The sequence below is a fragment of the Herpailurus yagouaroundi genome, unplaced genomic scaffold (genome assembly GCF_014898765.1).
Source record: "Herpailurus yagouaroundi ecotype Mexico unplaced genomic scaffold, PumYag 193, whole genome shotgun sequence".
Lineage (NCBI taxonomy): Eukaryota > Metazoa > Chordata > Mammalia > Carnivora > Felidae > Herpailurus > Herpailurus yagouaroundi.
Genome location: NW_024412424.1, coordinates 8,804,459 through 8,830,356, shown reverse-complemented (window position 1 = coordinate 8,830,356; position 25,898 = coordinate 8,804,459). Strand labels below are relative to the sequence as shown.

The 25,898-nt window shown below is 42.5% G+C and overlaps 1 protein-coding gene across 1 annotated transcript in view; it reads right to left on the bottom strand.

Annotated features, from left to right (window-relative positions):
* Window positions 1-25,898, bottom strand: part of DOCK3 (dedicator of cytokinesis 3) — a 419,595-nt gene that overhangs the window by 30,367 nt on the left and 363,330 nt on the right. Inside the window, exons 31-36 of the mRNA XM_040445563.1 lie at window positions 24,585-24,733; window positions 9,795-9,880; window positions 7,125-7,151; window positions 6,892-6,987; window positions 2,470-2,530; window positions 1,870-1,963 (exon numbers count right to left, since the gene is read on the bottom strand). Coding sequence (XP_040301497.1) covers window positions 1,870-1,963; window positions 2,470-2,530; window positions 6,892-6,987; window positions 7,125-7,151; window positions 9,795-9,880; window positions 24,585-24,733 — 513 coding nt within the window. The remainder of the gene's footprint in view (window positions 1-1,869; window positions 1,964-2,469; window positions 2,531-6,891; window positions 6,988-7,124; window positions 7,152-9,794; window positions 9,881-24,584; window positions 24,734-25,898) is intronic.

Below are 25,898 nucleotides of genomic sequence, written 5' to 3'. Positions count from 1 at the left end.
TCTCAGCCCTCCCTAAGCCAGCCCCAGTGCCTACAGCAACATTTTCTGACCTCAGCATGGCCTTCATCTCTACTGTTTCTACAAGGACCAGAGAGACGTGTAAATGGTGGTAAGTGTGTGATGGGCCTGTAGCCAGAAGCTCCATTCCTGGAGGAGCTCAAAGTTGATGCTGAACTCAGGGCAGAGGCCCAGTGATACTTTACCCTACATGTGGAACTGTTCAAGAAAGTTATATAAAACAAGAACAACTAAATACTGTGGCCCTAAATTCTAAGGCATGAGTCACACTTAATTACAGCCACTGATCAGGGTCCTCATTATACAGTCTGCTCTTTCCTGTTCTATTTGGTCATTTTTGGTGGGTATCTCCTAGTGGCAAGGTAATTAGCTCTAGCTTCTGTCTGGCCTTCAAGGCCCTACTCAAGTCCACTACCAATAACTGTGAAGAATCTCATTTCTAACTATTCCGTGACCCACTTCCAGTTTTAGCCAAACACACCTGCCGGCAGCCACTCCCCAGGCTCTTCCTCATCCTTGCCTCTCTGCCTGTGCTCTGGTCACTGGACCTTCCTGCCCAGGGATGCACATGCCTCCTTACTGGATCCAGATGGGAAGTCTTTTATTTCTGGGGAACAAGCTCCTGAGGCACTCAAGGGCTCCCTTTGGAATTTAGGAAACCAGGTGAAATTTTTTTCTTTTCTGATCATATACTTTTCAGATGTTATTCCTGAGGCCGCCAGAGACAAGGCTTAGCACCCTCTCTCTCTGTCCAAATCCCTGACCCCACCTCTCAGTCATGGCCCAGACCTCTAGGAATTTAGTAAATGCCTCTATATTATATGGAATTTATCAAAGTCTATTGTCTTCTCAGAGGCTTGCTGCAATCATGGGTGGAAGTAGACAGAACGGCAGATTCAGTCCAGTCATTTCAGATTTAATTCTTGTTAACTTATGTGGTCAGAAAAGGTGGCATCTATGCCAAACAATCCCTTACATCTAGAAATAAGGGAGGAGGGTTCTGTGTTTCTACAAACCCATCTAATTCTAGTAATGTTTGTGGATAAGAATAGCTTGAATTTCATGGTTTGTCACACAAATTCAAGTCCTATGGCTCAAGAGCTAGGATGTAGTGGCTAGTCACCACAGTGAAGAAGGTGGCTATTTTGGGGAAGCTATGGCACCAGGTGATCAGGCAGGAGACACATGCATGCACATACCCTCTTGACTGAGTGGTACTCAGTAAACAGTGTGACAGGCAGGCTGAAATGCTTTTAAATTTGTTCTATTAGAAAGGGCCTTAGTAATAAATTGTAGAAAGGGGACATATGGTCCGTCAGAAAGCCAGATGAACACTCTCAATACTTTCTATTGGAAAATCAAAGTGGGGCTGCTGTGCATTTTGCAGGGAAGAGCCTAGACTGCAAAGCAGTTCTGCTAGCAAGTTCAGAAGTTAGGCAGATATTTCAGTGTTATGGCCTCATGTAGCTCTGGCTGTGAAGGTTTTCAAGGTCAAGAAGGCTCTGCTCTTAGAGAGGGACAGTGAGCTCAGGATGCTCTGAACCTAGTGCATGAGAATTTGGAGGTTACCCTTGAGGCCTCAGAGGGGATGGACAGGAGGCAAGGAGAGAGCAGAACAGCCTCAGACAGCAGAGGACATGGCATGAAGGCACAAGTGGAATTTATGCCTGCTTTCTTTCTGCCATATGTGACAAAGGATTTGAAGGAAAGAATGAAGTGAGGGGGCAACATAGGCCCCAACACTCCGCTAAGATCTGGCAGGCACCAGTTCAGAGCCTTTCTCTGCTAGCTGTGCACACCTGTCCAGTCTTTCCTCACAGGGAGACATGGTTGGGTCCCCCTTCTACTCACCTGTGTAGTTTTCAGCCTGCAAATGCATGTCACAAAGCTTATGGATATAGCGGATATACATCTCTTCTTTGTTAATCTCAGATTTGTAAAAGTTCTGTGAGAGAGAAAAGGAAATACGCATAAAGATGAGAGAGGTTTCCACCTGTGGAGGCCATACCTGAGCTCCAGGCAGCTGGCCAAAGCCCTGGATGTACTGGACAGGAGGAGGGCAGGCCATGGACACAGACAGCACCAGCAAGAGAAAGGATCAGCCAGAAGGCACAACTGCTCCCCAGGTATGGTGGAACGAATGGCAGATCTGCGGGAATCCAAATATTGAGAAAGAGGAGGAGTGCCAAGGCAGACTGGGAATTAGGGTATTTCATGGTTGACTGGACCTTGTTAAGAGGCCAAGGATAGAGTTCTGTCCAAGGAGAACATTCTTTTCTCAAGTGAAAATGTGACTGATGAGGTGCAGGTCTCTGAGATATTAGGGACAGAGCTGATATCCTGACTCAAGTCTTTAGGCTTGCAGCCACAGTAGAAGGGCCAAGACTGTCACAGTGCAGGCCAGAAGCTATTCTGCTGGGCAGATAGGAGGAGGGGCCCATGTCTTCTCACCATCAGGTTAACAGTGCAGCCAATCTTCTTATTCTCTGTTTCCTCTCCTTTCATGCAGTCCCTGGAAAGGAGAGCACAGATGAATGTCCCATGGCATGAAGTGGTGGCTCTGGAACAATGCATAGAACTGCAGTGTCACAGAGGCATTAGTATAACTAAACCCTAAATTAAGATGCTCTCCAACAGAAAACGCTTCCACAGGTGGGGGCTATACAGTGAGCTCCCTCTGAGGTTTGGACCCACTCCTAGGGTTCAGAGATCTCTGTTCAACTGAACCTCTCATTCTGGTGGCAGAGTGTAGAGCCCAGATGGTACATTAGGGTAGTACCAATATCCTCAGCACAGAAGAATGTATCAGTAAAGATAAATGTCAAATCCTCAAGTCCCCAGAAGGAGAGGCACAGAGCTTTTCTTACAGGGAAAGTTTCATTTTGTAGGACAGCATTCAACAGAAGCCAATATGCTCCACTCCAGAGACCTAGCTTCAAGACCCTGTGGTTACAGCAACCGTGGCATGGCCACCATGTTAACCATCTTACTGGCTTTTCTCCCTATGGTTTCCTTCCTGTGTACTAAGTAGAAGCAGCAGGTTTAAAGTTTCTTTCTGATTTAGGGGTAGCTTCACCCAGGGCTGAGTTACATTCATGCTGATCAGAGCAGGGTTGGGTGTAAGAGGGGTCAAGGCTGGTCTGTGAGACACAGAACAACAGGAACACTGAGAATGGATCCTTCCCTAGGGATAGGGGAGGACTGGTCAAAACCAAGCTCCTCTGCAAGTAGCAGAGTCTTGGCACAAGGAGACAAAGGAGAAGGAGAACCAGAATGGTGAATCTCGCCAGAACCCTCCTCTACACACAGCCAGCCAGGGTTCCATCTGTTTGCTGTGTCTCCTTCTATGGCACTCTACAGTGCTCTGGCATATAGATATAGTTCCTTGTGTAGCTGTGTGTTAGGGAAAGGCAGCATAAGTGGGTTTATGGACAACTAAGATCAGGTGGAGAGAGTATCTTGACTTTGCTCTACTAACAGGCATGGGGCCCAGTGAGAAACATCACAGTTGGGAGTCAGGAGCCTTAGTCCAAGTCACTGAACCTCTGGGTGATAATGTGACAAAGTTAGTTATCCCCGCCTTCCCAGCTGCAATCCAGCTCACAAAGGGATAACTTCTTTGAAAGAAAGGAATACTGAAAAATCCACACAACTCTCATGATATTTTGCAAAGCCAAGTGTCCTCCCTTCTATGGAGGGCTACTATCAGAAGTGGCAGCTCTGTGGGATTTGAAACCAAGGTCGTCCTCCTTTTTTGGTTCCCTAACTGCCATATGGCATTTGGTTCCTCTGTAGTCAGACATGGGGGTCCTTAACAGGCTACTGCAGAACCTTTTAGTGCTAGTAGGGACAGGAAAGTGCTGTGACTTTTTAAGAGGTGGACCAGATGGCCAACTAGTTAGTTACAAGCAACATAGAAAGTGGCAGGAAGCATCTGTCTCTCCAATAAGTTGGCCGATAGAGAGTAGTGAGGTCTCAACTAGCTACTTTGGCATTTAGTGGTTTTTTTTGTTTTTTGTTTTTGTTTGTTTTGTTTTTTCTAGAAAGCATCTGAAACACTTACCAGGCATCACCTTCTTTTTGGCTATAACTAGAACTTCATTGCCAAGTCAATTAAACAGGAAAGTATTGTCCTCAACCCTGTGATGGCAGGGCCATTCCCTACACCTTTGTGCTCTATGACTACCTCTCCCATGCACTGCTAACAGCTGCCTCTTCTCTTCTGTGTGGCTGTGCATCACTTCTGTGTGGCTACTCAACATAGAGGACACCTTTTAAAGCCTCTGACTTGGGTGCAGCCATTGCTCTCCCCTGTTCTTTCTCTGGAGGACGAACAGGGAAGACCCTCCTAAAGAGGCTTCTGAAGCAACCGGTTGTGAGCACTGGGCTTGTGGTGACCTAGACCAGGGCCCAGGCAGCCCTTAGTGCAACTGGAGAGGCCTGAGAAAGGAAGGCTCCATAACCTCCAGTTCCTCTTCCAGGTGGAGGTTCCACTTAAAGTCCCAAGGACTTGGCAACCCTAGCCCTGTCCCTGTATGTTCCAGGGCACTAAGAACCACTCCCCCTACCCCACGGAGATCTGCTTCCTAACCTGAGAAATACAGTTGCCACCAGTGAGCATCTTTATATCTGACACAGAGTATCATTCACACAAAAGTTGAAGAGGTACTCCTCTGAGTACTTAAGGTTCATGCTAGTCTAAAACAGAGTCTCACACTCTAGGTTCAGATCATTCTGGAGTATAACCTATTAATTATTTGCCTAATCAATGTATATGTATCTGTCAACTATTTTCTTAGTAGGTTCTTATTGCACTAAACTGCACTGGGGCAAAAGAGACTACTTTGGTTCCTGCACGGTCTTCCAATTGGTCAATATATACTGTACACTTGTCAGAGGACCATCAAGGCTCCATGCAGGGGACCAGGGAGATAAGGACAAGGTCCCTGTCCTCAAGAGGCTTCTCTCTTCAATTGAATGAGTCAGAAAGGTGACAAATGATCATCATGCAAGGTGACTGATGCTTTGAAAGAAGTGTATACAGATCCAGGTAAGCTTTTATCTGGCAAAACTTCCTTGATGGGGCTTGGTAGGAAGGCCACTCTTGGGAGGACATTGCATGTAGAGAAGCCTGAAGAGAAGGGATGTGAGTGGTCACAATATGGATGAAAGAATAGGGCATGGCTCTTGAGTCAGATGTGGGTTCAAATCCCAGCAATGGCATTTCCTATCACTGGTGTTTCTTCACTGATAAAAACAGGGATAACCCTTCACAGCTCCTTATGGGATTAGAGATAATGCTTGTCAAGCACAAAGCACATAGTGTATTTTTAACAGTTAAGAGCCATGATAAACATTGTGGTGTTTCCTTTTGTGTTAACAGGGAGCAACACTAGGAGGTTAGTATGTGCACATGGGTGCTGGGACTGTCAAGGAACAGGGCTGGAGGAGTAGGCAAAGGCCAGTTTATGAAGGGGCTTTGCTGCCATGTGAAAGAGCATGAATTTTGTTTTTTAATGAACCCATTATTGAGACAAGAAATGGAAGAGAATGAAATTGGGTTTGGCCATGAGTTTGAGTTGTTTGTACAAGGTAGATACAAAAATCAAACAGGAAGCTAGAACTAGGCTAAGAAATTAATTTAGGCTCTTTCTGGTAGGCCATAGTGAATAGAGCTTAACCTTTAGTAAATGTTTTAGGGAGGGGGAGGTATAGAGTTTTGTGCATCCCTCTTCCCTGTCTGATAGCAGGTACAGAAAAGGCTAGGGATATGGCATGAACAAAGGAGTCCACTGTTCTAAAAGGCATCCCCAAAAGGCCACTTGTCAACTTTTAAGGTCCAGGAAAAATGGGCTGAAACTTGCACAAGCACAACTGTGCTACAGGAAGAGGGGATGCCTAAGATGGGAACCCATTTCTCAGGAATTCCATTTCCATGTCCAGATAGTACACTGGACACCTGAGTCTTCTGCAAAGCAGAAGTCTTGCCATAGGAGTACCTTCTATTCAGCAGCAACTGGAGGTGGCCTAAACCCCCTCATTTCCTGATGCATGGGTTGGAAGTGCTCTCCCTTGGCGTTTACATGTCTTGTAGCACAGAGGAGACAACTATTGCTTGGGGATGGATTTCCTCCGTCATTCTTCCTCATTCCCTATCACCTCCCTCTAGGCTCCTAAAAGGTACCCTTAGCCACCACATGAACTCTGCTAAGAGAATAATGAAGCCTGCAATGGTGGCTTCATTGCCCCATCTGGAGTAATTCAAAAGCCGTGATATGACAGAAAGCAAGATTTCATGAAAAAACTAATTTTACATGAACTCTCAAACTGAACATAGCATAAAGATCTCTGAGCTCACAGGCTGCTTCCTCTAATCTGTTCATGGTCAGGACCAAGGGACAGAAAAAAACACTTTAGGCAAAGAATGGAGGTATGGAAAAGTAGGATCCCCAGTGCCTGGAAAAACCAACTGGAAGTCCTGCTGTGTCACACTTCTGTACCGGGTGATATTTCCCCGCCCATCTGTCATATGGCTCTCAGGAACACAGCACAAAGGACCTACAGTTGTTCGCTGCATTGCTCTGAGCTGTGACCTTTCTGGATGGAAACCTGCATGTCCCTGGGGTGCCTCCTGGATATATGTGCTCACATATCAGGGGGTATCCTAGGAAGCCCTGGCCTACCCCTGGGAGAGGACTCTTTCCCTCTCTTTGGCCATCAGTAGATTCCCAATGACTGATGATGGCACCCAAACCAGAAGAGTCCTCCCCCTGAAGGCCACATGGTTTCAATTTTAAGGTCAGAGGATGTCCTTGCTGAGGCAAGTATCCTGATCAGACAAGAGGTCAGATAGGTAGGTGCCTGAGAAGATACCTGTAGTCAAGAAGGCGTTCCATGAGGCGGGTGACTGAGGTCACAAAGGAAATGCCGGTTTCACGCCATGTTTCCTGTTCAACCTTCTCCAGTAGGCTATTAGTTGGAGGGTGGGGGGAAACAAACACAGTATACAATTTATGAGCCTTCTTTGGGCACAAAAGTGAGGTCCCAGAGCCCATGGAGCCTGTGATGGATCTGGAGACAGAAGACTTACCACACTACAGTCTTACCTGGGGTAGGGCCCAAACAGCTGGGTTCTACTCCATGCAGCAGAAAGCAAAGACAAGGTGATTACTGAACTGGCAGGAACAGATGAGCATATTTTCCATTTTCCTGTATAAGTTCCTAAGGATGCCAATGAACTGAGGAAGGGGTTTTAAAGCCCCAGCCCTTTAGGTGTATGCTGTGAGGTTTGTTCTAAAACAGCAGCTGAATAAGAGCCCACTGAGGATGGATCTGGCTTTGCAGTTGGCCAACTACCTCCATCACCACTCAGAGGCATCCTCAGCAAACATACAAACTCAACTTTTCATGTAAACCAAGGAAAAGGTTCCGACTAGTCTTGAGGGCCCAGTATGAAGGGCAGTGAGTGAAACTAGGAGTTATACCTGGTCATCTCCACTGTCAGGGGATGTTTCCAAGTGAAAATTGCCAGAGCCAAGAGCTAAATGCCCAGGTCCCTTTCTCATTTGCCAGCCCATGCTCCTGGCACCTCAGGGTAGCCTCTGGCTTCTCTGCCTTCCCACAGATCTCTATTAGGGGATGATGACCTAGACTCTCTGCTTGCTCTAGTGATGAGCCCAGGTCCAGGTCTCATTCCTGATTCCTTTCTACACTGTCCCTCACTCACTAAAAGTCATGAAAGTCACCTGGAGTGGCAGGCCCAGCTAAAAGCCCAGCACTGGGCACTCCCACTCACAACCTGGCTGCTGTTAATGCTGCCATGATGGCGACAGTCTTCCCCACACAGAGTATATGGCCTGAGCTGAGGCTTCTGGGAAAGTGAGGGTTTCCCATGTGACTTATATTACTAGAGAGAGAAGGCACACCATTGCTCTGGCCTCTGAGCTGTGTGGATGAAGCCACTGTGTCAGTATTTCCCAAACTATTCTCCAGAGCTCTGCTGTCCTGGAGGACCAAGAAAGGTGTTCTGCGAGCAAACAAGCCTGGGAAATGCTGGTCACTACACACTCCTGTCAGAGATATTTCACATCTTTCTGCCTATTAAAGGCTTTGCTAAGTCCTGTAATAGAGGTCTGCTCAATTTTGTTTAATTGAATCTTTTCTGAACTGACCACTTACTTTTTTCCCCCAGCAACTTCCCCAAAACACAAATTGGGAAATGCTGCTTTATGGTTCTCGGAAGTTTTCAGTCCTCGAACATGATTTAGAAGAGTTTATGAAACACTATTTGGTCAGGTAATTAGTAAGTGCAAGTTATTTGTGTGCTTTTTCCTTTGTAGTAAAATCATCTGTTAGTGACTTAGGAAGATATTTCTCTGCATTATTTCCACAGTTAGAAACATCTTTAGCTAAAAGAAAAATACTAAGGTATAGATTCATTTACACAAATTATAATTATTTAAATTTCAAATAAATTCACATTTTGTGTGACTCATTAAGGAACAAAGTGGGTAGGATATAGCAGAAAGATTCCCCCTTCTTGAAATTGGAAGATCTGAGTCCTCCCCCCAGAGTGGCTTTTCACAGGTCATTCAACCGAGGGCATGCTAACACTTTCCTCATCTCAGTTTCACCACCTTTATTCATGAAGATAATTTCTGCCCTGCTCACTTCACAGGTGTGTTGTGAGGATTAAGTAAGAAATGTCAACACATTTGTACACTGTAAAGTTCTAAGCAAATGTACAGTATTATTATTGGAAAAATATGTCATAGGCTTGTCTTCAAAATGGCATGAAAACAAAGAAAATATTAAAGCTGGAAATAATGAGTGAGATGGGAGGGGACTCTAGAGCTATAAAAGTCTAAAGATTTTTATAGCTCTAGAGTCCCCTCCCATCTCACTCATTATTTCCAGCTTTAGTTTTTTTGGAAGATAAAATGTCCAGCATCACTATCTATCTGGGAGAATCATGGCTCTCCCGAGTCCCTCCTTTGGACTTAGCCCTGTGGCAAAGACTCTTGGCCTCCAACATTTCAAGACAGGAGCTATGAGGGGCGCCTGGGTGGCTCAGTCGGTTAAGCGTCCGACTTTGGCTCAGGTTGATCTCGTGGTCCGTGAGTTTGAGCCCCGCATGGGGCTCTGTGCTGACAGCTCAGAGCCTGGAGCCTGTTTCAGATTCTGTGTCTCCCTCTCTCTGACCCTCCCCTGTTCATGCTCTGTCTCTCTGTGTCTGAAAAATAAATGTTTAAAAAAAAAAAGACAGGAGCTATGAATGTGGACCTGGGAAAATCCCTGACATCACTCAGTACAAACACCCTGTTTCACAAACAGGGAAACTGTCCTGGAGAGTGGGCACAATTTGTTAAAGTCACAAGATCCATGGTAATGTTTTTTCAAAGTTGATTGTACCATCTTATGAAGCAAGGATTTAATTGTTTACCTCTCAGAAATGCCAGCACTGAGCCCTCAGAGAGTCCCCATGGGCTGTGTGCCCAACTGGATACAGTGCATGCTATGAAGACATATAAAGACCCTTTTCCTATCAGCAAATCTAAGAGCTCAGAGTTACCGCCTGTCTCTACCTCTTTAGTCAACTATGGCAATCCCTGAGAGCTTGCTGCCATAATGCCACCGTCCTATTGACTAGGAACAATCTAGGTCACTCCTGATACTCACCCTCTGAAGCCCAGCCAACGTGGGTTGCACCCCTACCCCTCATCAGCCCATTTCACCCCCTCCCCCAGTGTGGGGTGCTTGGGGCTAAAGCAGCTTACAGCAGGCCGAAGAGCTCTCTGTAACTCTCGTCGCCTTTCCCTTCTGACACCATGCTGTCCAGCTTGTCAATCAGCTCAGCCTCCACCTAGAGGGAAGCAGAGACTTCATGAACCCAAGCTGACCTCAGAGGAAGATTGGGAAATCTAGCTCCTACCACAGGTGAGAATGGCTGGGAACTGCTTCCTGATTTTGTCCTTGTACCAAATAAATCCGAGGGAAGGCAGGACCTCATCTACAGCACCAAGAAACCACTCTGCCCCCTTGATTAGGAAGGCTCCCCACTCCAGTGGTTTAAAGTTGGAACTTACACACCTCAGATACTCTTTTCCCAGTCTAGGGTCAAAAGGCAAGGATTCCATGTAAAGAAAAGTATTTTGGATACAAAAGAGGTCTTTGTCAAGTGTTTCTCTTTCTTAAAAAAATGTACACTCAAAAGAATTTGTGTGAGTAAAATACATTTGGTTAGAACTTTACCCTCTAGTCAGCCAGTCACAAAGGAAGCTTGCAGCAGAGCTAGCCCTTACTCGAATGGCTGACATGATTCTGAGTTGAGCAAGGTATGAGTGTTTCCTTCAGAGATTCTACTTCAGGATAAAAAGCTCCACTGTTTGTCCCCATAGGACCTAGAGACCTTGGGACTGCTGCCTCGCCACTGCCTCATCACTGGGGCACCTGCATTTGTTACTGAATTCTTTTTTAAATTTTTTTTCAACGTTTTTTTATTTATTTTTGGGACAGAGAGAGACAGAGCATGAACGGGGGAGGGGCAGAGAGAGAGGGAGACACAGAATCGGAAACAGGCTCCAGGCTCTAAGCTGTCAGCCCAGAGCCTGACGCGGGGCTCGAACTCACGGACTGCGAGATCGTGACCTGGCTGAAGTCGGACGCTTAACCGACTGCGCCACCCAGGCGCCCCTGTTACTGAATTCTTAAACCGTGAGGAGCAATACTGTACTTTTTCCTACTCAACTGATCTGCAAGGTGTTCAGCAGTGCTCAGCCACTTCCAATAAGCCTCACTGGATTTACTCTGAGGTGAGAAATTAGTCATAAGTGATGTGAGATAAAAGTCTTTTAAACCCCTCATTAGCCTTTAAAATGTGGTACTGGGAGCGCCTGGGTGGCTCAGTTGGTTGAGTGTCTGACGTCGGCTCAGGTCATGATCCCACTGCTCGTGAGTTTGAGCCCTGCATCAGGCTCTGCTGACAGCTCAGAGTCTGGAGCCTGCTTTGGATTCTGTGTCTCCTTCTCTCTGTCCCTACTCTGCTCCCACTGTCTTTCTGTCTTTCTCAAAATTAATAAACATTAAAAATAAAAAAAATTAAACATTTTTAATGTAGTATTGTGGCACCTCACACCACTCAAGAGTGGCTAAAATTAACAACTCAGGAAACAACAGATGTTGATGAGGATGTGGAAAAAGGGGAACCCTGTTGCACTGTTGGTGGGAATGCAAACTGGTGCAGCCACTCTGGAAAACAGTGTGGAGGTTCCTCAAAAAGTTGAAAACAGAATTACACTATGACCCAGCAAGAACACTACTGGGAATTTATCCAAAGGAAACAGCGTGCTGATTCATAGGGGTACATGCACCTTAATATTCATAGCAGTGCTATCAACAATAGCCAAATTATGGAAAGAGTCCAAATGTCCATCAACTGATGAATGGATAAAGAAAATGTGGTTTATATATACAATGGAATACTACTAAGTGATGAAAAAGAATGAAATCTTGCCATTTGCAACAACGAGGATGGAACTGGAGGGTATTATGCTAAGCGAAATAAGAGAAACTCAGTCAGAGAAAGACAGATATATGTTTTCACTCATATGTGGAATTTGAGAAACTTAACTGAAGACCATGGAGGAGGGGAAGGAAAAAAAATAGTTACAAACAGAGAGGGAGGGAGGCAAACCATAAGAGACTCTTAAATACAGAGAACAAACTGAGGGGTTGATGGGGGTAGGGGAAATGAGTGATGGGCATTGAGGAGGGCACTTGGGATGAGCACTGGGTGTTGTATGTAAGTGATGAATCATGGAAATCTACTCCCGAATCCAAGAGAACACTGTATACACTGTATGTTAGCTAGTTTGACAATAAATCATATTAAAAAAATAATGTGGTATTTTGGTATTATTTATATAAATACTTCATATAAACAAAGAGGCATGGCTGCTTTTAATAATGAGCTATAACAGAAGCATTTTCTCACTTCACATAGGGCCAAAGAGTCCTAAAGCAATGAAGTTATAAAAAAATAATTGAACTAGAAAATTCATTGAAGGCAATTATGGTTTCTGAACCCCTTCAGCAGGAAATGAGAATGGATGAATAAATGTGGCTCTGTTTATAGTGGTCTGCTCTGCAGAGACTGTCACACATTCACGTATGGCCTGATGAGTCAGCTGCTTGAATACGCATTTCAGAGAAAGAAAATATGAGACCAGGGGTCCTTAGGGATTGATGCCATGTCTTTCTCTGTGTGGAGAAGAGACTTCAGCAGGGACTTGCCTGGGTCATGTAAAGTCAGATAGAGCCAGGACCAGAGGCCAAGGGATCTTATTCTCAGTTCAAATCTTGTCTCTTCTTACTGGGTCAATCAGTGGCCCACAAGCCTCCCAGGGGAAGAAGGGTCTGTTTATAATAAGGGATCTCTCTTCAAACATGCAGGTATAGGTAGATTGTGTTTTCCAGGACATGGCAAATAGGGGAAAGGGACCTGGAGCAGCAGGGGGTATGACTGTGTAAACATGGGTGCAGTAGTTCCCTTGAATTCTCAAAATGGGCCCCTGGGCTAGCAGTATCAGTCATTAGATATCATTAGAAATGAAGATTCTCAGGCTCCCAGTGGATCAGAAACTTGGGAAAAGGAGAAGCAATCTGTTTCAATAAGCCCTCCCAGTTGTGATGCCTATTCAAGTGTTAGAACTTCTGTATTAGGCAGAGGAGTTGGTGATGGGAAGATATGGGGATATTACTTCATCACCCTCTATAGTGCTGATAAAGGGAGAAGTTATTAGGAGAAACTGAGAAATCCAAAACAGGTAATGCTGTAGATCAATGTATGCAAAACCAATGTCTTTAAGTCAAATAAAATGCTAAGTTCTTCAAATATATTGTGTCATGGGGTACCTGGGTGGCTCAGGAAGTTAAGTGTCCAACGTTGGCTCAGGTCATGATCTCAAGGTTCATAGGTTTGAGCCCTATGTCGGGCTCTGAGCTGACAGCTCGGAGCCTGGAGCCTGCTTTGGATTCTGTGTCTCTCTCTCTCTCTGCCCCTTCCCCACTCACACTGTTTCTCTCTCTCTCAAAAATAAACATTAAAGGGGCACCTGGGTGGCGCAGTCGGTTAAGCGTCCGACTTCAGCCAGGTCACGATCTCGCGGTCCGTGAGTTCGAGCCCCGTGTCAGGCTCTGGGCTGATGGCTCAGAGCCTGGAGCCTGTTTCTGATTCTGTGTCTCCCTCTCTCTCTGCCCCTCCCCCGTTCATGCTCTGTCTCTCTCTGTCCCAAAAATAAATAAACGTTGAAAAAAAAAATAAACATTAAAAAAAATATATATATATCATGTCATAGTTGGTAATATTGACAATTTTGTGTTTTCAGAATTACTTTTATTCTATGGAATCAATATTCCTGAAGTGACAAGTGACATCTTATTATACATTCAACAAATATTTGTCCTGTGACAACCAGCTGCCTACTTCAGGGCAAGATATTTACCTCTCTAAGCCTACATTTCCTTGTTTGTGAAGCAGTAATGGTGGTTAACAGTCGTCTTTGGTGTCCCTGTGCTCTAGCTCTTAGAAGTGCTCAATAAATGTTAACTTTGATTTTCATCTCCATGAATCTAACATGTCTCAGGGACTATGGTGGGTTCTAAGGAAAAATGCACAAGAAACGGCCCTGGTGCCCAATACCTAGCTCATCATCTGGTAGAGGAGGCAGGGACAACAGCTAACACAGGCCAGCATGGCCAGTGCTTGGTGTGGGGCACACAGAAAGGGTAGCCTGCAGTCTGAGACGTCAAAGGACAGCAGAGTTGTGAGAAGTGGGGTTGTAAGAATGTAATTAAGCTTTAACTTATAAAGGGAGACCTATAAGACTAGTCACAGACCTATCTACTGAAACTTGGCAGGCCAGAAAGGAATGGCAGGAAATCTTCAATGTGATAAATAGAAAAAATATGTGGCTGAGAATCCTTTATCCAGCAAGTCTGTCATTTAGAATAGAAGGAGAAATAAAGGTCTTCCCAAACAAACAAACAAACACTGAAGGATTTCGTCACCACTAAACCAGCCCTATGAGAGATCCTAAGGGGGATTCTGTGAATGAAATGTTGCAAGGACCACAAAATACCAGAGACATCACCACAAGCATGAAACCTACAGACATCACAATGACTCTAAACCCATATCTTTCTATAATAACACTGAATGCAAATGGACTAAATGCTCCAACCAAAAGACATAGGGTATCAGAATGGATAGAAAAAGAAGACCCATCTATTTGCTGTCTATAAGAGACTCATTTTAGACCTGAGGACACCTTCAGATTGAAAGTGAGGAGATGGAGAACTATCTATCATGCTACTGGAAGTCAAAGGAAAGCTGAAGTAGCCATACTAGACTTTAAATTAAAGGCTGTAACAAGAGATGAAGAAGGGCATTATATAATAATTACAGGGTCTATCCATCAGGAAGAGCTAACAATTATAAATGTCTATGTGCCGAATATGGGAGCCCCCAAATATATAAAACAATCCCAAACATAAGCAACCTTATTGATAAGAATCTGGTAACTGCAGGGGACTTTAATACTCCACCTACAACAATGGATAGATCATCTAGACACAGGATCAATAAAGAAACAAATAAAGAAACAATGATACACTGGATCAGATGGACTTGACAGATATATTTAGAACTCTGCATCCCAAAGCAACAGAATATACTTTCTTCTCCAGTGCACATGCAACATTCTCCAAGATAGATCACATACTAGGTCACAAATCAGCCCTTCATAAGTATACAAGAATTGAGATCATACCATGCATACTTTCAGACCACAATGCTATGAAGCTTGAAATCAACCACAGGAAAAAGTCTGGAAAACCTCCAAAAGCATGGAGGTTAAAGAACACCCTACTAAAGCATGAATGGGTCAACCAGGCAATTAGAGAAGAAATTAAAAAATATATGGAAACAAATGAAAATGAAAATACAACAATCCAAATGCTTTGGGATGCAGCAAAGGCAGTCCTGAGAGGAAAATACATTGCAATCCAGGCCTATCTCAAGAAACAAGAAAAATCCCAAATACAAAATCTAACAGCACACCTAAAGGAAATAGAAGCAGAACAGCACAAACCCAGCAGAAGAAGACACCCCAAACCCAGCAGAAGAAGAGAAATAATAAAGGTCAGAGCAGAAATAATATAGAATCTAAAAAAACTGTAGAGCAGATCAACGAAACCAAGAGTTGGTTTTTTTTGAAAAAATAAACAAAATTGATAAACCTCTAGCCAGGCTTCTCAAAAAGAAAAGGGAGAGGACCCAAAAGGATAAAATCATGAATGAAAATGGAATTATTACAACCAATCCCTCAGAGATACAAGCAATTATCAGGGAATACTAAGAAAAATTACATGCCAACAAACTGGACAACCTGGAAGAAATGGACAAATTCCTAAGCACCCACACTCTTCCAAAACTCAAACAGGAAGAAATAGAAAACTTGAACAGACCCATAACCAGTGAAGAAATGGAATCAGTTATCAAAAATCTCCCAACAAATAAGAGTCCAGGACCAGATGGCTTCCCTGGGGAATTCTACCAGGGAATTTATTTATTTTTAATTTTTAACATTTATTTATTTTTAATTTTTTTTTCAATATATGAAATTTATTGTCAAATTGGTTTCCATACAACACCCAGTGCTAATCCCAAAAGGTGCCCTCCTCAATACCCATCACCCACCCTCCCCTCCCTCCCACCCCCCATCAACCCTCAGTTTGTTCTGTTTTTAAGAGTCCCTTATGCTTTGGCTCTCTTCCACTCTAATCTCTTTTTTTTTTTCCTTCCCCTCCCCCATGGGTTTCTGTTAAGTTTCTCAGGATCCACATAAGAGTGAAACCATATGGTATCTGTCTTTGTCTGTATGGCTCATTTCATTTAGCATAACACTCTCCAGTTCCATCCATGTTGCTATAAAGGGCCATATTTCATTCTTTCTACCAGACATTTAAAGCAGAGATAATACCTATCCTTTTCAAGCGATTCCAAAAAATAGAAAGGGAAGGAATACGTCCAGACTCATTCTATGAAGCCAGCATTACTTTGATTCCTAAACCAGAGACCCAGCAAAAAAAGAGAACTGCAGGCCAATATCCCTGATGAATATGGATGCAAAAACTCTCAATAAGATACTAGCAAGTCGAATTCAACAGCATATAAAAAGAATTATACACCATGATCAAGTGGGATTCATTCCTGGGCTGCAGGGCTGGTTCAACATTTGCAAATCAATCAATGTGATACATCACATTAATAAAAGAAAAGATAAGAACCGTATGATCCTGGCAATCGATGCAGAAAAAGCATTTGACAAATATCAGCATCCTTTCTTAATAAAAACCCTCAAGAAAGTCGGGATAGAAGGAACATACTTAAACATCATAAAAGCCATTTATGAAAAGCCCACAGCTAATATCACCCTCAATGGGGAAAAACTGAGAGCTTTCTCTCGGAGATCAGGAACATGACAGAGATGTCCACTCTCACCGCTGTTGTTTAACATAGTGTTGGAAGTGCTAGCATCAGCAATTAGACAACAAAAGGAAATCAAAGGCATCAAAAACAGCAAAGATGAAGTCAAGCTTTCACTTTTTGCAGATGAAATGATATTATACATGGAAAACCCGATAGACTCCACCAGAAGTCTGCTAGAACTGATACATGAGTTCAGCAAAGTCGCAGGATACAAAATCAATGTACAGAAATCAGTTGCATTCTTATACACTAATAATGAAGCAACAGAAAGACAAATAAAGAAACTGATCCCATTCACAATTGCACCAAGAAGCATAAAATACCTAGGAATAAACCTAACCAAAGATGTAAAAGATCTGTCTGCTGGAAACTATAGAAAGCTTATGAAGGAAATGGAAGAAGATATAAAGAAATGGAAAAACATTCCATGCTCATGGATTAGAAGAATAAATATTGTCAAAATGTCAATACTACCCAAAGCTATCTATACATTCAATGCAATCCCAATCAAAATTGCACCAGCATTCTTCTTGAAACTAGAACAAGCAATCCTAAAATTCATGGAACCACCAAAGGCCCTGAATAGCCAAAGTAATTTTGAAGAAGAAGACCAAAGCAGGAGGCATCAAAATCCCAGACTTTAGCCTCTACTACAAAGCTGTAATCATCAAGACAGCATGGTATTGACACATAACAGACATATAGACCAATGGAATAGAATAGAAACCCCAGAAGTAAACCCATAAACGTATGGCCAACTAATCTTTGACAAAGCAGGAAAGAATATCCAATGGAAAAAGACAGTCTCTTTAACAAATGGTGCTGGGATAACTGGACAGCAACATGCAGAAGGTTGAAACTAGACCACTTTCTTACACCATTCACAAAAATAAACTCAAAATGGATAAAGGACCTGAATGTGAGACAGGAAACCATCAAAACCCTAGAGGAGAAAGCAGGAAAAGACCTCTCTGCCTCAGCCGTAGCAATCTCTTACTTGACACATCCCCAAAGGCAAGGAAATTAAAAGCAAAAATGAACTACTGGGACCTTATGAAGATAAAAGCTTCTGCACAGCAAAGGAAACAACCAACAAAACTAAAAGACAACCAACGGAATGGGAAAAGATATTTGCAAATGACATATTGGACAAATGGCTAGTATCCAAAATCTATAAAGAGCTCACCAAACTCCACACCCAAAAAACAAATAACCCAGTGAAGAAATGGGCAGAAAACATGAATAGACACTTCTCTAAAGAAGACATCCGGATGACCAACAGGCACATGAAAAGATGCTGAACGTCGCTCCTCATCAGGGAAATACAAATCAAAACCACACTCAGATATCACCTCATGCCAGTCAGAGTGGCCAAAATGAACAAATCTGGAGACTCTAGATGCTGGAGAGGATGTGGAGAAACGGGAACCCTCTTGCACTGTTGGTGGGAATGCAAATTGGTGCAGCCACTCTGGAAAACAGTGTGGAGGTTCCTCACAAAATTAAAAATAGACCTACCCTATGACCCAGCGATAGCACTGCTAGGAATTTACCCAAGGGATACAGGAGTGCTGATGCATAGGGGCACTTGTACCCCAATGTTTATAGCAGCATTCTCAACAATAGCCAAATTATGGAAAGAGCCTAAATGTCCATCAACTGATGAATGGATAAAGAAATTGTGGTTTATATACAGAATGGAGTACTACATGGCAATGAGAAAGAACGAAATACGGCCCTTTGTAGCAACGTGGATGGAACTGGAGAGTGTTATGCTAAGTGAAATAAGCCATACAGAGAAAGACAGATACCATATGTTTTCACTCTTATGTAGATCCTGAGAAACTTAACAGAAACCCATGGGGGAGGGGAAGGAAAAAAAAAAGAGGTTAGAGTGGGAGAGAGCCAAAGCATAATAGACTCTTAAAAACTGAGAACAAACTGAGGGTTGATGGGGGGTGGGAGGGAGGGGAGGGTGGGTGAGGGGTGCTGAGGAGGGCACCTGTTGGGATGAGCACTGGGTGTTGTATGGAAACCAATTTGACAATAAATTTCATATTAAAAAAAAGAACCTAATTAAGGAAGGTTCTTTGACCCAGGAATTACAGTTGACAAGTTTATCTCAGAGAATAATTAGGAATGAACATGTGTTTTGCAATATTAACAACAACAATTTGGAATGAACTTACGTTTCTAAAACTAGGAGCTGACTAAATACATTGTGGTGTAGGCCATGCAATGGACTACTGTGTAGCCTCTAAACTAAGGGCAGGACAGAGGAGCATGAACTGACACGAAGAGATGGTGATGAAAACATGTTACTAAAAAGGGGAGATTAAAAGTCAATACACACAGTGGCCCCTGAACCCCAATATATACAATGATTCCATTTTTTAACTTTAAAACCTCTATGTATGGGAAAAAACAGTCTAAAAAGACATACTCTGTCTCCCCCACAAGTTACTAAAATAGTAGGATTATGGATTAAATTTTTTCATTATATCTTATTTGCATTTTAATTTTTCTACATTAAATACCTATTGTTTTTATAATTAGAAGAAATATTTTTAGAAGGTGGGAAGAAGTAGGGGAGTAGTTAACAGAGCCAAAGCTGTGGAAAGCACAACTGTAATCAAGACAAAAATTTTGGTAATTTGGTTATGGGTCGTATTTTTTTCTTAACATTTTTTTTTCTTAACATTTAAAAAAATGTTTATTTACTTATTTTGAGAGTGAGAGAGAGCAGGGGAGGGGAAGAGAGAGAGGGAGAGAGAGAGAATCCCAAGCAGGCTCCACACTGTCAGTGCAGAGTCCAACATGGGGCTCGAATTCACGAACTGTGAAGTAATGACCTGAGCCGAAATCAAGAATGGAACACTTAACTGACTGAACCACCCAGGTGCCCCAAAGGTTATGGGTGTTCTTGCAGAGAGCAACTTCAACAGAAGTGGGTATACAATACATATTAGACTGGATGGATAGGAGGGTGGGAAATGGAAATGTGGGGATGAAAAGAGTAGACCACTTTTTTTTTAAATATGAACTTTATTGTCAAATTGGTTTCCATACAACACCCAGTGCTCATCCCAACAGGTGCCCTCCTCAGCACCCCTCACCCACCTTCTCCTCCCTCCCACCCCCCATCAACCCTCAGTTTCTTGTTTTTAACAGTCTCTTATGTTTTGGCTCCATCCCTCTCTAACCTCTTTTTTTTTTTTTCCTTCCCCTCCCCCATGGTCTTCTGTTAAGTTTCTCAGGATCCACATAGGAGTGAAAACATATGGTGTCTGTCTTTCTCTGTATGACTTATTTCACTTAGCATAACACTCCCCAGTTCCTTCCACATTGCTACAAAAGGCCATATTTCATTCTTTCTCATTGCCACATAGTACTCCATTGTGTATATAAACTACAATTTCTTTATCTGTTCATCAGTTGATGGACATTTAGGCTCTTTCCATAATTTGGCTATTGTTGAAAGTGCTGCTATAAACATTGGGGTACAAATGCCCCATGCATATCCAATGGAAAAAAGACAGTCTCTTTAACAAATGGTGCTTGGAAAACTGGAAAGCCACACAAGTAGACCACTTTTTAAAAATATTTGGTGGCGGGGTGCCTGGGTGGTGCAGTCGGTTAAGCGTCCGACTTCAGCCAGGTCACCATCTCACGGTCTGCGAGGTCGAGCCCCGCGTCAGGCTCTGGGCTGATGGCTCAGAGCCTGGAGCCTGTTTCCGATTCTGTGTCTCCCTCTCTCTCTGCCCCTCCCCCGTTCGTGCTCTGTCTCTCTCTGTCCCAAAAAGAAATAAACGTTGAAAAAAAAAATATTTGGTGGCAAACGGAAGCAGCAGCAAGATTTTGCTTACCAGAGTCAACAAGGTTTACATGGCTTGCTTGATATCAATTGTTCATGATAGTCTTTTTTTTTAAGTTTATTTATTTTGAGAGAGAGAGAGAGAGTGAGTGCACGTGTGCAAGCGGGGGAGGGGCAGAGAGAGGGTGAGAGAGAATTCCAGGTTCCGTGCTGCCAGCGTGAAGCCCAACACGGGGTTCAATTCCACAAACTGTGAGATCATCACCTGAGCTGAAATCAAGAGTCAGATACTTAACTGACTGAGCTGTCCAGGAACTCCACGATAGCCTTAATGAGGGAAAGAACACAGCTTAACAGCTGAGTCTTAAAGTGTGAAAATGAGTTCCAACTTAGTCTTCCACAAAGTTATCCTTCTTTATTCACTAGTCGTAATGATGGAATACAGCCTAGACCCTCTTTTAACAAACTCAGTGACCCATGGTGCAGTTCCGCAATGTCATCTGCTTCTCCATAACTAGGTTTGCATAATTTAGAAGGTTGTGAAAAAAAAAGAAAATTAAGTTCTTTTCTGTTTGAAGTTATTATTTTCTGAAGAAATGAAGGCATTAGAGTTGCACACTCCAAAAATGGATCCTTATGTTAAATACTATTTACCCATGATAAAGAACATTTATAAAAAACCTACAACTAGCTAGCATCATACGTAATTGTGAAACACCAAATAACTTTCCCTGAAGATTAAGAGCAAAGCAAGGATGTCCACTCTCATCACTCTTATTTAACACCAGACCAGAGGTCCTAGCCAGTGCAATGAGGTATAAGAAAAAAAAAAGGGGGGGGCATACATATTAGAAAGGAAGAAATAAAACTGTCTCTGTTTGAAAGTGATAGGATTAGAGCACTGGGTATTGTATGGAAGCCAATTTGACAATAAATTTCATAAAAAAATGAAAGTGATAGGATTAACTAAATAGAAAATCCCAAGGAATCTCCAAAGCCTTCTACAGCTAATAAGTAAGTTTAGCAAGGGTGCAGGATATAATATTAATATACAAAACAACTGTATTTCTATGTACTAGCAACAAAAGTAAAATTTAAAAATCAGAATAATTTATAATAGCACCAAAAACCAGGAAATACTTAACATATAAATCTAACAACATGTACAAATCTGTGTGCTGAAACTATAAAACATTAATGAAAAAATGAAAGAATACCTAAAAAATGGAGAGATATATTGCCTTAATGGATTAGAAGTATGATTAAGTATTACTAAGATATCAATTCTTTCCAATTTGATCTACAGATTATAATGCAATCTCAACCAAAATCTCAGCAGTAATTTCTGCAGATATTGACATGCTAATTCTGAGACTTACAAGAGAAGGAACTGGAATAGCTAAGACAATACTGAAAAAAAAATTTGGAGGATTCACACTGCTTGATTTTAAGACTAACTATGAAGCTACCATAATCAAGACTGTGTGGGAATGGTGAAAGGTAAGACATAGATCAATGGAAAGACTGGAGAGCTGTATACTATGTACATGTGGAGAGAACTGTACACATACAGTGAACTGATTTTTGACAAAGAATAGTTTTTCTCTTAACAAAGGTGTTGGACCTCCATGTGTGAAAAGGAAAAAAAAGTCTTGACCCATACTTCACATCTTACACAAAGGCTACCTCAAAATAGATAATAGATCTAAATATAAAATTATAAAACCTCTAGAAGAAACACAGGAGAAAAAATTTCATGGTCCTGGGCAAAGATTTCTCAGATATGATCTCAAAAGCATGATCTATAGAAGAAAACCATTGATAAAATGGATTGCATAAGAATTAAAAATTTTTATTCTGTGAAAGACACTATTGTAAGTGGGAAGCCAAGCTAAAGACTGGGAGGAAATATTTGTAAATCATATATTCAACAAAAGACTTACATCTAGAATACATAAAGAACCCTCAAACTCAACAATAGGAAAACAAATAACCCAATTAAAATGAATACAAGTTTTGAATAACCATTTCACCAAAGAAGATATAAAGACAGAAACACATTAAAAGATGATCAACATCATTAATCATTAAAGAAATGGAAATTAAAACCACCAAGATATACAACTATGTATCTATTAGAATGGCTAAAAAACACACACAAAGAGATGATATCAAATTCTGATGAGCATATGGATCAACTAAAACTCTCATACAATGCTGCTGGAATTTCAAATTTGCAGCAATGTGGATGGAACTGGAAGGTATTATGCTAAGTGAAATAAGTCCATCAGAGAAAGACAGATATATGTATTCACTCATATGTGGATCTTGAGAAACTTAACAGAAGACTATGGGCGAAGGGAAGGGGAAAAAAAACTTACAGAGAGGGAGGGAGGCAAACCATAAGAGACTCTTAAGGACTGAGAACAAACTGAGGGTAGATGGGCAGTGGAGGAGGGGAAAGTGGGTGATGGGCAGGAAGGAGGGCACCTGTTGGGATGAGCACTGGGTGTTGTATGTAAGCCAATTTGACAATAAATTATATTAAAAAAAAAAAGAAAAAATGGCATAGCCATTTGGGAATAAAATTTGATAGCATCTTATAAAGTTAAACATACATTTACAATAGCCAACAATCCTATTCCTAGAAATTTACCTAAGAAAAATGAAAGTTTATATTCATACAAAAACCTGTAAAGAAATATTTTTTTTTAACGTTTTATTTATTTTTGAGACAGAGAGAGACAGAGCATGAAGGGGGGAGGGGCAGAGAGAGAAGGAGACACAGAATCGGAAGCAGGCTCCAGGCTCTGAGCCATCAGCCCAGAGCCTGATGCGGGGCTCGAACTCACGGACCGCAAGATCGTGACCTGAGCTGAAGTCGGACGCTTAACCGACTGCGCCACCCAGGCGCCCCTAAAGAAATATTTTTTAATAGCTTTATTCATAACCAACAAAAAGTGGAAATAGTGCAAATGTCTTTCAAATAGTGAATAACTGCAATGGAATACCACTCAGCAACAGAAAAATTGGTAAGTGCAACAACATGGATGAACCTCTGGATGGCATTATGCTGAGTGAAAGAAGTCAGACTCAAAAGGCTACATTCTACATTATTTCATTCAAATGACATTCTGGAAAAGGCACACCTACAGTGATGGAGAACAGACTGTCATAGGTTAAAGGTAGGGGGAAGGTTTGACTACAAAATGGTAGCATGATGGAATTCTTAGGAATTTCAAAAATCTTGATTGTGGTGGTGGTTACATGACTATGTGTTTATCAAAATTTACAGAACTTTAAATCACAAAGAATGAATTTTGCTCTTTGTAAACTTAAAAACAAACAAATAAACAAATAAGAATTTAAAAATTATTGTCTGTCTGGTCTGTTCCTCACTGTTACAACTACTCACTACAAGACCACTGGTTATCTCAGAGTCACAGGGTTAGGAGGGAGCTTACTGGGAAACTGGTACAGTCTCCAATCCAATACATAAATTTCTTCTAGAGGTCTCCTGGGAGCTTCTGCTTGAGAATCACCAGCAAAGAACTCCCCATCTCCCAAAGCAGGCTAGCTTACACTGGACAGTTCCTGTTGCTAGCAAGTTACTTCTTTTATTAGCTAAAATCAGCTTCACTGACCACTATTGGTCCTAGTCCTATTCCTTGGAGCTACACATAAAAAGGCAGGGGCCATCTCCTCTGCCTTAGAGGTGGCAGAAGGTATGCACAGAGGAACAGTCTGAAGTGACTTAGTCAGAAGCTAAGGGCTTATACCTTCTGGACCCACCCCTCTGTGCAGGAATCTATGAAATTCTGGGCTATGAGCCATGAGATGTCATCTGATCTTGGCTCTAGCCCTAGAAATGCCTGGACCATGCACCAGAGAGGAAGGGTACTATGCTCCCAGGGCCTCTCCTGAATGAAACTTGATCACAGTCTCAGTCACTCTCTCCTTGAACAGAAAATTTCTTTATATCATGTTCATTCCTTTCCTATTATTCTTTTCTGACCTCTAGCTACGTGAAGAAAATCCACAAATCAATTCTGGTCAGCAATTAAGGGAAAACCCTTGAACAGGATTCAAGATGGGCAAGCCAAGATGGGCTGTAGCCATTCCCACTAGAACCATAGTCTGGCCATCTGGATCACCTGCCTGGGCAGAAGGGGTCCATCCAGAGGAGAGAAGGTGTCATCTTACCTGTTTAAAGTTGCCATTTTTCCTCTGCTCCCAGTCCATCATGTCATGAAAGATGGGAATCATGATGTTCCGTACTTCTGGCTGTGGGACCAGTGTCACACCCAGAAAAGGACCAATCATTCCCGGAATAAAGTGGATCTTATGTTCACCTGAACAACAAAACCCAATACATATTAGTTTATGCTTTCTTTGCTCCATCTATAGAAGCTTCCCAAGTGTGGCCATAGCAGATACTTTCATCTGCCCTGGAAACATTGAGAGGAAAGCAAGCTCTCCCCTATGGCTCTCTGAGATACTCTTTTCCTTGGCTTTTTAGAATTCATAGATAAAACTGGCCCATCCCAGCTAAAACAAATGTTCAACAGGCATAAATTGCCTTTCCAAAGAATTTATGGGGAAACTACCCAAAAATCATTCCGAGGTCAAGGAACAGAGTTCACTACTTTAGACAGAACAGGATTTCTGAGTAACCTATGACAGTTTCATATTGTTCAGCATTTATTTAGCAAGGAATATTTATCCATTTCTGCTTAAACACAATGCACTATCCCTGGGGTCTCTACCTCTAGCCCAAAGGCATTTAAGAGATTCTTAAATACTGAGAACAAACTGAGGGTTGATGAGGGGTGGGTGAGAGGGGAAAGTGGGTGATAGGCATTGAGGAGGGCACCTGTTGGGATGAGCACTGAGTGTTGCATGGAAACCAACTTTACAATAAATTACATTTAATATAAAAAATAAAAATAAATAAGTGATGAGATTTTCATAGTCCCTGGTCCAGCCACCAGAGGCCTGAAGTTCATGGGCCTCTTCAAAGTCTGTGCTCATGTCTGCCCAAAAGGCTTCCTCCTGAGTTAGCAGGAGACTCCTGCACAGCCCTACTTGGACAGAATGGCTCAGGGACTCTGTCTGTGCTCCTCCCCATGTCTGTCCCTTGTCATCACATTACACTCTGATGGTAGCACTGCATCTACACAGACTAGACCAGCTCATCCCCCAACATTCTTTCCATGGGAAGTGGGTGATGCAGACTTCCTTGACTGGCCTGCAATCTGGAGCATGTTCGCAGAAGCCAGGGCCAGTCCTGAGGACTGTGGGACAGAACTTTTCTCTTTCTTGCAGTGGTGGAACAGAGTGAACCATGTTCCAGAGCTTTACTTTCAGTCCTTCAGAGTCTATAAAGGAGACAAACTGTGGACCAGTGTAATGATTGCTATAGCCAAGTAAAACCCGTTCTTGAGGACCAGAAAATGCCATTTACACTCAAACACACACACACACACACACACACACACACACACACACACACACACA